The 12,472-nt window shown below is 36.5% G+C and overlaps 1 protein-coding gene across 5 annotated transcripts in view; it reads left to right on the forward strand.

Annotated features, from left to right (window-relative positions):
- GRIK2 (glutamate ionotropic receptor kainate type subunit 2) overlaps positions 1 to 12,472 on the forward strand; it is a 445,887-nt gene that overhangs the window by 343,373 nt on the left and 90,042 nt on the right. For all 5 annotated transcript variants that reach the window (XM_074862173.1, XM_074862175.1, XM_074862174.1 and 2 more), the window contains one exon: positions 571 to 788. In XM_074862173.1, the coding sequence (XP_074718274.1) occupies positions 571 to 788 (218 nt within the window). The remainder of the gene's footprint in view (positions 1 to 570; positions 789 to 12,472) is intronic.

The raw sequence follows: 12,472 nt of genomic DNA on the forward strand, positions 1-12,472 counted from the left end.
CAACCTTATTTTATAGCAATACAAATGGCAAAAGTCAAAAGCATATTTATAGTAGATTTCAGATTTTGTATTTCAGCTATGTAATACTTTATTTCATATCTGCTCCTTTCATCAATAGCTTATTTTTATATACTCAAGTCAATTTTTACAAAATACTTAAATAATATTTATTTGGTGCCTTGAAGATAAAGAACTGTATAAGTGCTTCAATATTAGTATTAACTTAGATGCTCAGTCCAGTCAGGATTTTTTCTGGAAAACCAGTTCAAGTAATGGCATTTTCCACATTGCTATATATATATTTATAATTTTTTAAAAGGCACTGATCATTGAGTCTCCCATTACTATATTTTGATTCCCACAGCTCCAAAAAGATCTGTCTTTATAAGTGTAATCAGTTCTTATTTTTCATTTCAGTTATGTGTGTTTGTACAAGCAGTACATGTAAGCCTGTAGCTTAAAGATTTTTTTGCACAGTGATTCCATCTTCCCACTGTGGCAAAAAGTGCTGAACACTTATTAATGGTTTTCTGTGCTTTGGTTTCACTTTTCTCCCCTGGTTTTCGTTAGGTTCTGAGCTCATGCCCAAAGCCCTCTCCACCAGGATAGTGGGAGGCATTTGGTGGTTTTTCACACTTATCATCATTTCCTCGTACACTGCTAACCTAGCCGCCTTTCTGACAGTGGAACGTATGGAATCCCCTATTGATTCTGCTGATGATTTGGCCAAGCAGACAAAGATAGAGTATGGAGCAGTTGAAGATGGAGCAACCATGACTTTCTTCAAGGTAAGCTTTATATTCTGTTTGAAAATATGCTGTATCCTGATTTTGGTGGGAAAGTTTGTGCACCTTGCTGAGGAGCAACAGATAGGATTCCCACTGCTGTCAAAAGCAACTGAAAATCACTTTTTTGAGAATTTGCAAGAGAGCAAAGGAATCAAATGCAAAATCTCTCATGGGAAATAAAAGACAATTTCTCTGATGATTTTGCTCAAAGAAATGAATTCATAGCAGTGGAGTAGGTGAAGAAAAACAAACACTTTGCTCAGACAGATCTTCCTTCTATAGCCCTGTTGAAGAATGAGTTTTGTCGCATTAAGAGTTACAGTATCAGTTCAGTAACGTTATACTTAATTGTAGTCTTTGTTCAAGCAACTGGACTACACTAAGGATATTAGTGGCTGGACTGAGAAAAATGTTTTGGACTTTGGATTTTTGAGAAACTTTTCGATGAAATTTGGGGTCCATAGAAAAAACTCAGATTCTTCCAGTTTTTCTATTCCTTTTAACCTGTTACCAAGATAATTCAATTTAAAATATAGTGAAATATGCTGCTGGTTTAGAGAGAAATTTTTCTTTTCTAGCTTCATCAAGCATTTAAGTGAACTTAAATTAGTAAAAAGTATGCATGAAGGGAGAGAGGATGGTTTGTTCTATAACTCCTTGTGCCTGACAGCACAGAGGTGTCTCGGATCTTCCAAAGAGAGAGGTGTTTAAGAATATTTGTCTGATCTTTGGTACATCTTAACTAGTATATTTTGGTTTAGAGTTATTATGCTGTCACCTAAAACTTTGCAGTGTCTGTTACACTGGCATTTGAGATCAGACAAACTGAGGCCCAAGGTAACTTGTAAACCGCTGTAGAATTTGAAGAGTGTATGCTCAGTTTTTCTCATCACATTCAGAGACTACAAAATTTGTTTAGATATCAGGGCTAAATAGTCACTATTTAATCTTATGACCTTAGAGCCAATCACAGTGTACATGTAGTTTTAATTTTTAAAAATAATTATAGGGCTTTCATCTTCTGCTTGGAAATAAAAATTAATTCAACTTCAGTTTCTCGGAATGTTTTAGGCTGCTTAACTTAATACATTGGGAAGGTTCTGAGTGTTTTCCCTAGAATACTTGTTGGAAAAGGAAGTGATGAATTTAATAAAAATAACTAATCAATTAGAGGTCTCTTGACGTCAGGAAATATGTGAAGCAGTTAAAAGAAACAACATTGAAAGTTTAAAGACTGAGGTTTCTAAAAGAGTCAAAATGATTTATGTATTGAGACATAAAGAGATGACGCAAGGTATTTATTGAGTTACCAGGAAACACTAGAGGGCTTTAATTTCATTTTTGTCTGGGAAAAAACTTTGAACTTGTTCTAATTTGGATTTGAACTGTGGACTCTAAAATGTTAGGAAGCAAGTTTAAATTGGCAGTGTCTTTCCTTCTGGTTGCCAGAAGCACTTTTCTCTGCATCGTCTTAAGTTTTAGTTTTCCTTCGCTCTGTCCTTAATTTTCTCTTATTCACTTTTTCCTTTTTTGTATGCACATAATCTGTGGGGGTTTTAAGTGCACAGAGACTATCTTTCTCTGGATGTTTTTCCCCTCTGCATATTAATATACTGCTCCCTTTTCTGCACAAGTCTTTCTCTCTGCTCTCTTTCTTCTTCTGTTTCTATTTATCTAGATATATTTTGTGTTTCTCTAGTATATTGTATCCAAGAACTAGAGAGGACTCACTTCTCATGAAAAAGTAATTGCACATCCTGCATATAAAATTTTTGTCTACAGTTGAAATAACCTAGACATACACAACAGTTTTGGTGTCAGGTCACATAATTTGGTATTGCTTTTAGTACATTAATGAATTCTCCTTCTTCACTATGAATGAAAAAGGGAAATCAGAACAAAACACAGGATTTCTTTATTCAGTGGATATATTTTAGATTCTGTTGAACAAACATATTTTCTGGGCTGTATGTGTGAACAGATCATGGTTAGTAAGTGTTTTGTGACATGAAAATGCACCGATAGTTAAGAGCTTCTGTTTCAGCTAGCAAACAAATGATTCCAAATAATTTTCTGATGTTTACTATCTTATCTAGTAATATGTAAATTATTGGTATTATTTACCTAATGAAATGAATCCAAATTTATGCATTAAAAGTAGTTACAGCTGTTCTTGTAGTTCAGCCAATAAGTGAAAATCATGCTCAAAAAGAAAAGTAAATGAAAACTATACAATCTCATTTGATTCATTCAATGTCTAAAGCAATTTCCAGGTGGAAATTAGAGTTTGCTTGATGTAAGTGCTATTCACTAGAGCTACCTATGTAAAGAATACAATCTAATTAAATATGTATTCTGTGAAATATATACCAAAATTTTTGTACACAGTCTATCTGTTACAGTCAACTTTCTGGTAGAATTAGGTATTTTTACCCAATGAGGTTTTCAGAAAACAGAATACTATAGCCGTGGTCAACATAGTATATGTGTATTTGTGTGTTTTCAAAATATACTTCTATTTTGTATAAGCAAATTGCATCAGGAATGTATTTTCTTTACATGAAGAAAATGAAAATGCAAGAAAATATTTTAAAATCAGTGGAATTGCCTTTAAAGGTACCACTGGAGTTCAACAGCTCAGAGATGCTACTACTAAATAATAATATAAAAAACACTTAAGAACAGGAAACTGATAAAGGAGGACAAAAGCTATCAGAAAAATATCTTTGACAGAAAGGACACTAGATGTAGATAGTATAGAAAAGCAGAGGTAGTACAGAAAAGACAGAAGTTGCATACATTTGCTGCATTGTGTGTAAAAAAAACCAGGCTAATAATCACATTTTAAATTCCTTTCTGAATACTTTCTGTTTTATCAATAAGCTAAAGGAGGGTTTTAAATGGTATATATTATATTCTCTGATATACAGACAAGTGAATATCAAGTAGGAAGTAACACTGCCTTTTTATATGACATTAGGGAAAATATTAATGAGCTATTGTGTCCTGTTCTGGTGACCACACTTTGAAAATATGTTTAAAATTGGAAAGAGTTCATTAAAGGTGAAAGGATGACTGTAGGTCCGGAAATAAACATTGTAGTTAGAGGCTGAAGAAGATTGGTCTGTTTAATCTGCTGAAGAGAAGGTTAAGAGGTGACTTGATCATCGTCTGTAAGTGCCTTAATGGGAATGAGACTTTTGACAGGAGATGACTGTTTAATCTAGCAGAAAAAGGCATAATGAGATCCAGTGTTTCAAAGATTAAGTTAGGCAAATTCAGACTAGAAATAAGGTGCATATTTTTAAGAGTGAGAGCAATTAACCACTGGTACAACTTACGTAGGAGTAGGCTGGATTCATCCATCACATGCAGCCATTGTGAGGGAAATAGATACAACATAGCCCTAACGTGTTATGCTTTTGATTTAGAGGCTACTCAATGAAATAGATAGACTTCATTATACAGGAGCTCAGATTAGATTTTAGTGGTCCACTCCTACTTCAAAGATCTATGTATGAGTATGAGTTCTGTGGGGGGTTGATCAAGAGGATAAATTTATCATCTGTGTATATGTTTTTCCTTAGCTGCTTTGTCTTGTTTTAATGAGAGTGGATTGAGTAAAACAGTGGCATTATGTTTCAACAAGAAATGAAGGCACCAGATGGTTTCCTAATGTTAAATGAAATTATCATATCTTGGTAATAGTTATTAGTTCCAATCACAGTGAGGCTTGGTAGCTGCCCATGAGACTGACAGTAATTTCTGCATAAATTATCTATATAGCAGTCCATTGAATTCTTAAAAAAACTTTGGAACCTTGCCAAAATTGTGTGGTGCTAAAACAAAAGAAGAGTGGTTTTTGAAAGAGAACCTAAATGGGAATCAGACAAACAAACAAACTGCTAGATTAAAACCTGCTAAAGTTAAAATCTTGGAGAGCACAGGGAATACACATTGAAAATCCTGTTACCCTTGTGAGTCAAACGTCCCTCTGAAATAGCTTCGATGAAAAAGGAGAATGTTGTCTCCAGAGGTTTATTAGGTCCTCCAGATCATTATATGTCTTCTCATGGTCTGAGAAACTGTGTCACGTACAAGTCCTTTTAAAAACCAGAAAGTGAAGGAAATTTTCAGTGATGTCTTAAGATCTCCTTATCTAGTCTGAGTGTGGAAATAGTTTTGCAAGTCTGCCTGGTGGGTCTGGTGGGCAATTTCATTCGGAACAACAAAGGAAACCTTAGTATTATCCAAGAATTAGAAGGTATGTGAAAGTAATTTCTAAGCCATTTCTGCTGCTAGACTTGTAGTTTTCACTCCTGATACACATTTTGGAGTTCCTCAGATTGTGGAGTTTTTCTTAGTTATGAACTTCTCTTCCTTTCTCTTGGCTGCTTTTGTCACTGTTGACCATTTTCAAGTCTCAGAAGCCTGACTTTCTTCCTGTTTGGAATTAAATAAAAAACATTTGTTATTTTCATGAAAAGTACCTATTTCACACTAGCTGTTCTTGGATAAAAAGCTCAGACTTTTAATTGTCTCAGATTTCTGTGGTCTCTCAGTCTATGTTTCTCAAAATCCCAGTGTCTGTTTTCTTGATGAATGACAGTTCTGAAATTGAGAACAATGTTAATTCTACTCTACTTGTATTTGTATCACAGTTCTCCATCCTCACACACAAACTATTGCAGCACATATGTGGTCTATGATTTTAAGATTTTTTTGGTGAAGTTGCTGTGTACTTTTGTTTTTCTCATAATTTTTCATATCTGTACCTTTCAATGTCAGATTCTTTTTCTTTCTATGTTTTTGTACAGTGCCATGCACAATGGAACTTTTCTTATGGTTGCTAGGCATTTGCATAACAAATAGTAAAAAACAAAGTATTTTTTCATTCTCTAATAGCAGTAGATTAGTGTCATTACTTCTGCATCACAAATTAAATGTCTTCTCAGCTCTCTGTGAGAGTTGTATGGTTTATATCCTTGATTTGCTGATAAGGAAGCTGAAGCACTAAAAGGGAAGGCATCTTTTTCAAGATCGCTTGGTGAAAGGCAGATAGGGAACTAATTCAGGAAAGCTGACTCACACACCTTAGAATTATCCGATAGACTGTTCTATTTAATTATTTATATTTACCAGTTTCTTTCCTTTTCTTCTTCAGGACCCATTTTTATACCCCAGTTCTACTTTTCTACAGTATCTTCCATTTCTTCCCACACTGCTTTTTCTCCACAAAGATCCATGCTGCTGACTTTTCTGTTTCCCTCTCTCCTTTGTCTTTTACCCTAGCCATTTTGTTACTGCCTCCCTCAGGAAATTCTGGGGGGCAACAGTTCAGTGCTTAATGTCTATCTTCCTCTTTCGAATTCTCAGCCTATTGCTAAAGGAATTAACATGAAGCTCTACCTATACATTGCAAAATCTCAGAAATAGTCTCTTAAGGCTGAAAGAAGCAGTTGTAGGGGAATTTTTCCACTGCTTGCAACTGCAGTACAAGTGACAGATCCCCTGACATAAATGAAAGAAAACCAGCAAGAATAAAGATATGAATGCCATTCATTTGTCATGAGTGATGTTGGCATTGACGTGCATAAAGCCAGTATAATAACTTCAGTGATATTTTCAAACCTGGGTTTGAACATTATAATGTACAAATCACATTTATCTGTTTAACAAATAAGTATGAATGTACAAACACATGAGCATATACACACATAGAACCTTTAGTTGTATGTTACAAATAAAACATTATGAAGTTTAGCAGTGTGTATCTATTATCTGGTGGACTTGTTGCAAGTTAAAGATGAAAGAAATGCCACTTCTGAGCTTCTCAAATATCCACTGACTGACAGTGACTAATGGAAAACATTTTTTTGAGTCCCAGCCTCCATGTGCTGATCTGGATAATGCTTAAAAAGTAATTGGTAGCAGATACCAGTTTGCTTTAAAATTATTTCACTTTATAGATAAGTTGCATTTGAATGTTCTTATGCATAAAAGCAAGTGGCACTTTTGACTAAAAAGGGAATTGAATACAAATAACATAATCTGTTTTGTTTTGGTTATTTTTTCTTCTTTTTCATCATCATGGTTTGAACCTGTCTTCTAGAAACACATATAGTTGAAATGTATTTTTTCCCTTTTCCCTTCATACACTTATAAGAACGGAATCTACAATGACAGAATCTGTGAGAATGAAATATAAGTTTTGTCCAGAGACCTCACTGTGTTCTACTTATTTCTTTAAAAGATCATGGAATCTAGGTAGAGGTAGGTAGACTAGATGATGCATTAACACAGACTACAACTAGAGCAGGAGTGCATTTGAATTCTAAGTAGAAGAAATTCAGATAAATTTGGTACCATTAAGTTCTTTGAAGTGAACTGTCCTTCTTCTGAATCTGTGGGCAGAAAGCAGAACTAATTCACATAAAGGGCCTCATTTCAACCAACTCTCTAGGTACTGGGACAAAGTGACTGAAATGGTTTTATACCCTTCCTCTCTGGGATTGTCAGAGCCATTACTGTTCCTGCAGTAAATAAGAGCATATGTTTGGCTGCCTGTTGCATCTCAGTGCTGAGGCGTGAAACTAAAAACAGGTAGAATGTGGTTGAAATCCACTATCTTTCCACCCCTGCCTTTGTCCATGCCTGTGCCTTTTCCCTTCCCTTTCCCCATTCCAAATTCCTCATTCCTTATACACTTTCCCCCTGTTCCTACATTATGGGCTGGAAAAGATGAATACAAGGACTAGTCAACTTTTAATTTCTGCAGAGATTTATATTGCATTATGCCATATATCCAGAAAATAATCTGCTGCCTAACAGTGGTATTCATGAATAATTATGCTCCAAAATCACAGGATTCATATTTATCTTTTACACCTGTGTCCAGCTACAGATCTTAGAAACTGATGAAAAAAGTACAAATGCTTTTTGGGTCCTCTCAAGGTAATAAACATAACTTCCCAGTGAAAACAAGCATAGTCATTCACAATAATTAAAATATTGAATTACATAGTTAACATATGAATTGTGTCCCCACTAGATATTTTTGAAATTAAGACAAAGAGAGACATAAAAAATAAATTAAAAGTTGGCATTAGGAAAATTCTTCTTTGTCTTTGGACCAGCTAATATTTTGCACAGTTCAGCATCTGTTTCTGTCTTACCCCAAATATTCATATGGGAAAAAGTTTATGCTGATTTCCCCACAGAACTCTCAGGTGAGATAAACTATGTAACCTATGGTCCCATCTGGTTTTCTTGTTCCATAAGTATTTCTCAGTATGAATATAATGTATGGCTAGAATGAACATACCAGCAAGAAGCTGACATTTTTATTATTTTTCAAAATTGCATCTGACAACAACATGCATTAATTAACGTACATGCATTAATGATCCATACTGTAGGTATCTGATGGAGATTGTCTGTACAAAGCTGTTTTTTCTGAGTGTATAACATACAGTAAAATATAACAAGATCTATTTGCCACTTGGATAGAAATATAGGATACAAGAAATCAGAGCCCAGAGGAGGAAAAATAATTACTAATTAACTGTGCATTTGTCTGTAGAAAGTCAAGCCTGTTGATATACAAATATAATCCAGACCACACTTTGAGTCCTAATTTGTGTCAGGATTTTTTACAGCAAAAGACTGGAATTTCTACCAAATGTAGCTGATTCAGGGGAATGATATAATCTAGATATTTGTAAAATAATTTTGTAGTTAAGAGAAACCCATTCTGTCTTTTTTTTGATAATATATAGTGATGCCACTGAAGACAAGAAAAGTAGGGGCTTTTTCCTTTGAAGTCAGATGGACATTAGTCACTACTAATCACTGCAAATTGTTTCTGGTCATATCTCTCAAGGGCTTTCTTGTTGTGTTTTCTTGGGATCAATTTAAGCCATTCTAACTATGAATAGTCCAACTTCTTCTGTCTTCAACCTCAAGCTCTGTTGGTTCTACATATCATAGAGCTGTGACAAGAGTCAGTCCGGCTTTCTGATCCAACTGAATATGAATCTGTTTATGTGTTGCAGGTTTACTTTTCAGTTGTGAAGAAAGCTGTTCTGGCTGCTAGAATGCTAGAACTGACACAAGGGCAGAAAGGGGTGTCCCTTTCCCCAGAAGGGCAATCTTATATCACCCTGCTAAATGTGAAAGCCATTGGGAATGCACACTCTTTGGGAAGTGAGTTATGTTGCGTAGACATTTGGAGATGTGAGGATGAGGATGAGAAAATTGACAGCAATGTAGTTGCTGCTACTTCCAGAATGTATGTTGTCCTTATGTACTATTGTAGGTTTTGTCTTCACTGGTAAACCATTTTGTTTCCTTTCTCTCAGCTGATGCACTTCACTTTCTGGCCTCTTCAGGGCCTGTAATGGCATTGCTGACAGGATCAGTTGTAAGAGAATGACTGAACTTTGGGTTCTGATCATAGGTTTAGTTGCAAGCCTTTTTCCTCAGAAATGAATAACCTAATTGTTATCTAACCTTATCACATTTCTCTCCTTCTCCTGCTGCTTTTCCCTGGGAGGCAGGGTAAGAGTTTCTCCCTTCCTCTCCCTTCCTCTCCCTTCCTCTCCCTTCCTCTCCCTTCCTCTCCCTTCCTCTCCCTTCCTCTCCCTTCCTCTCCCTTCCTCTCCCTTCCTCTCCCTTCCTCTCCCTTCCTCTCCCTTCCTCTCCCTTCCTCTCCCTTCCTCTCCCTTCCTCTCCCTTCCTCTCCCTTCCTCTCCCTTCCTCTCCCTTCCTCTCCCTTCCTCTCCCTTCCTCTCCCTTCCTCTCCCTTCCTCTCCCTTCCTCTCCCTTCCCCATTTCCCTTTTCAGCTTTTTCTTTCTTTATGTCTGTCTTTAGAGCATGAACAAAGTGAGAAAAGGAACTGAACTAGATCATAGAGAATCCTTCAACTGCAAACAGCAATCTGTATGAAAGAGAGATTTCAGAATTAGGGTTTGTTTAGGAAATTAAGAGTACATCTGAGAACATTTTTAACTATCAGAGTCTGAAAAAAAGCCCAGCAAAGCTCTCCAAAGCAAATAGAACTATCATTAAGTAGCCATGTAAAGTTTGCCGATTTGATCTATGACTCATCCTGGTAATGTGATTCAGAAACAACTCTCCAGAATGAACTTTCTCTCAGTTTAGCTTGTTTTCTGTAACAACCTTCAGTGTTGAGTTCCTGCCTGCTGAAGCAGCCTGAAAGACACTATTCATTAACAGAGGTGAACACTTGGTTCCACATTATCAGTGTCATATGATACTACTGAGTTGTTATCCAACTGCACTAGCATTGCTTTGTGTAGAGAAATATTTCCAGTGCCAGAATTGCCCTGGACACACCTGAAGTCTTATTACACTGATGAATTCCTTCTCCAGAGTTTTTCATTGATCCAAACAGAATGTTTGTTGAGATTGTTTAATAATCCTTTTTGCAATACACCTATGGTAATAATGACATAAGTTTTCTTGGTTTTGGATGCCTTTTAAGCATTTTTCAGTGTTCATGCATTAACTGAACTTGTATTTAATGAATTCAAGATCCTAAATCTGCACAATATAGAGTAAAGATTTATATAAAAAAAAAAAAACAAAAAAAACCAAAAAAACCCAAACAAAAAAACCTAAACCATGTTTTAGAATCATGAAATCATAGAATCATTTAGGTTGGAAGAGACCCTTAACATCATTGAGTCCAACTGTTAACCTAACAGTACCAAGTCCACCACTGAACCATGTCCCTAAGAACCGCATCTACACGTCTTTTAAATACCCACAGGGATGGTGACTCTACCACTTCCCTGGGCAGCCTGTTTTAATGTTTGACAGCCCTTTCGGTGAAGAAAGTTTTCCTAATATCCAATCTAATCCTCCCCTGGTGCAACTTGAGGCCGTTTCCCCTCATTTTGTTGCTTGTTACTTTGGAGAAAAGACAGACACCCACCTCACTATAACATCCTTTTAGGTAGTCATAGTGAGTGATAATGTCTCCCCTCAGCCTCCTTTTTTCCATGCTAAATGACTCCAGTTCCCTCACCCGCTCCTCATAAGACTTGTACTCTAGACCCTTCATCATCTTTGTTGCTCTTTGGACTTTCTTGTGGTGAGGGGCCCAAAACTGAACATGGTATTTGAGGTGTGGCCTCACTAGTGCTGAGTACAGGGGGATGATCACTTCCTTAGTCCTGCTGACCATACTATTTCTGATACAAGCCAGCATCCTATTGGCCTTCTTGGCCACCTGGGAACACCGCCCGCTCATATTCAGCTGGCTGTCAACCAACACACCGAGTTCTTTTTCTTCCAGGCAGCTTTCCAGCAACTCTTCCCCAAGCCTATAGTGTTGCATGGGGTTGTTGTGACCCAAGTGCAGGTTCTGGTACTGAGCCTTTTTGAACCTCATACAGTTGACCTTGGCCCATCAATCCAACCTGTCCAAATCCTTCTGTAGAGACTTCCTACCCTCAAGCAGATCAACATTTCCACCCAGCTTGATATTGTCTGCAAACTTACTGAGGGTGCACTCGATCCCCTCATCCAGATCGTTCATAAAATATTAAACAGAACTGGCCCCAAACCCTGGGGAACACCACTTGTGACCGGCCATCAACTGGATTCAACTCCATTCACCACAACCCTTTGGGCCTGGCCATCCACCCAGTTTCCTACCGAGCAAAGAGTACACCTGTCCAAGCCATGAGCAGCCAGCTCTTTATGATCAGAGTAGCCTACTGATGCTACTGCCATGAACATGTTGGACTAAAAATAAGCAATATATTTTCTTAGCATTTTTTAATTTGTTCAGATATGACATGTGATCTTTCAATTTGCTCATCAAGTTATTATATAGGAAAATGGGGGGGTGGTATTTTTTTCACATCTTAAAAGCTGAGGCAGTCACTCATTATGCTCTTTTATGCTGAATTTGAGTTAAGTTCTCATAATAGGTATTTAAATGTAATTGGCAACCAAAATTCAGGTAAGTTATGTGAATTCTGTTCTGAATCATTGTGATTTGATGGGAGCTTTTATTATATTAATACATACTATTAGTAAACAATTTTTTCTAGTTAGAAACTAGATATTGTGAAAATTAACAAAGGGTGTAGTATTGCTTACGTTAAAATATTTGTATTTGAGTAGTCTATCTTTCCATTTGAGAACTGAAATCAGCTTCCCCTTAATGAGCTATAAAATACAGCAAATATCCTGGAGGCCTTTGAAGACTTGCTGTTTTCGGTCTTTGAAGAACTCTTATTTTCTTGTGCAACAGAAGCGCAGTGGTAAGATAGAAACTGTTTCTGTTGCTCTTACTCTCTTTCTGTTTCTCTGTCTTTAATTTTTTATTTTTTGATACAAGAGACACTTACTTTCCTTGGTTTACAAGGAATCTTCCAAAACTCTTAGGAAGCTTCTATATGACATGTCTGATAGAAGTTTCATGTACTCTTTCATACTTCCACTTTCTGAAAAGGAAAGCACATCCCTAAAGAGCTCTGTGAAGAAGGAAGACTAGTACCAAACGTTTTCCATGATTTGCTGGGAAGGCTCTCTAGCTCTTCTTTCACCCTTTCACCTTATCTGGCAAAGAAGCTCTGACAATAGTTTCTTTGATGTTAAAAGTTCTATCTAAGCCTATCCAGGTAGTTCTCATTCAAATGTATCTTTA

Source organism: Strix uralensis, chromosome 3, assembly GCF_047716275.1.
Source record: "Strix uralensis isolate ZFMK-TIS-50842 chromosome 3, bStrUra1, whole genome shotgun sequence".
NCBI classification, from domain to species: Eukaryota; Metazoa; Chordata; class Aves; order Strigiformes; family Strigidae; genus Strix; species Strix uralensis.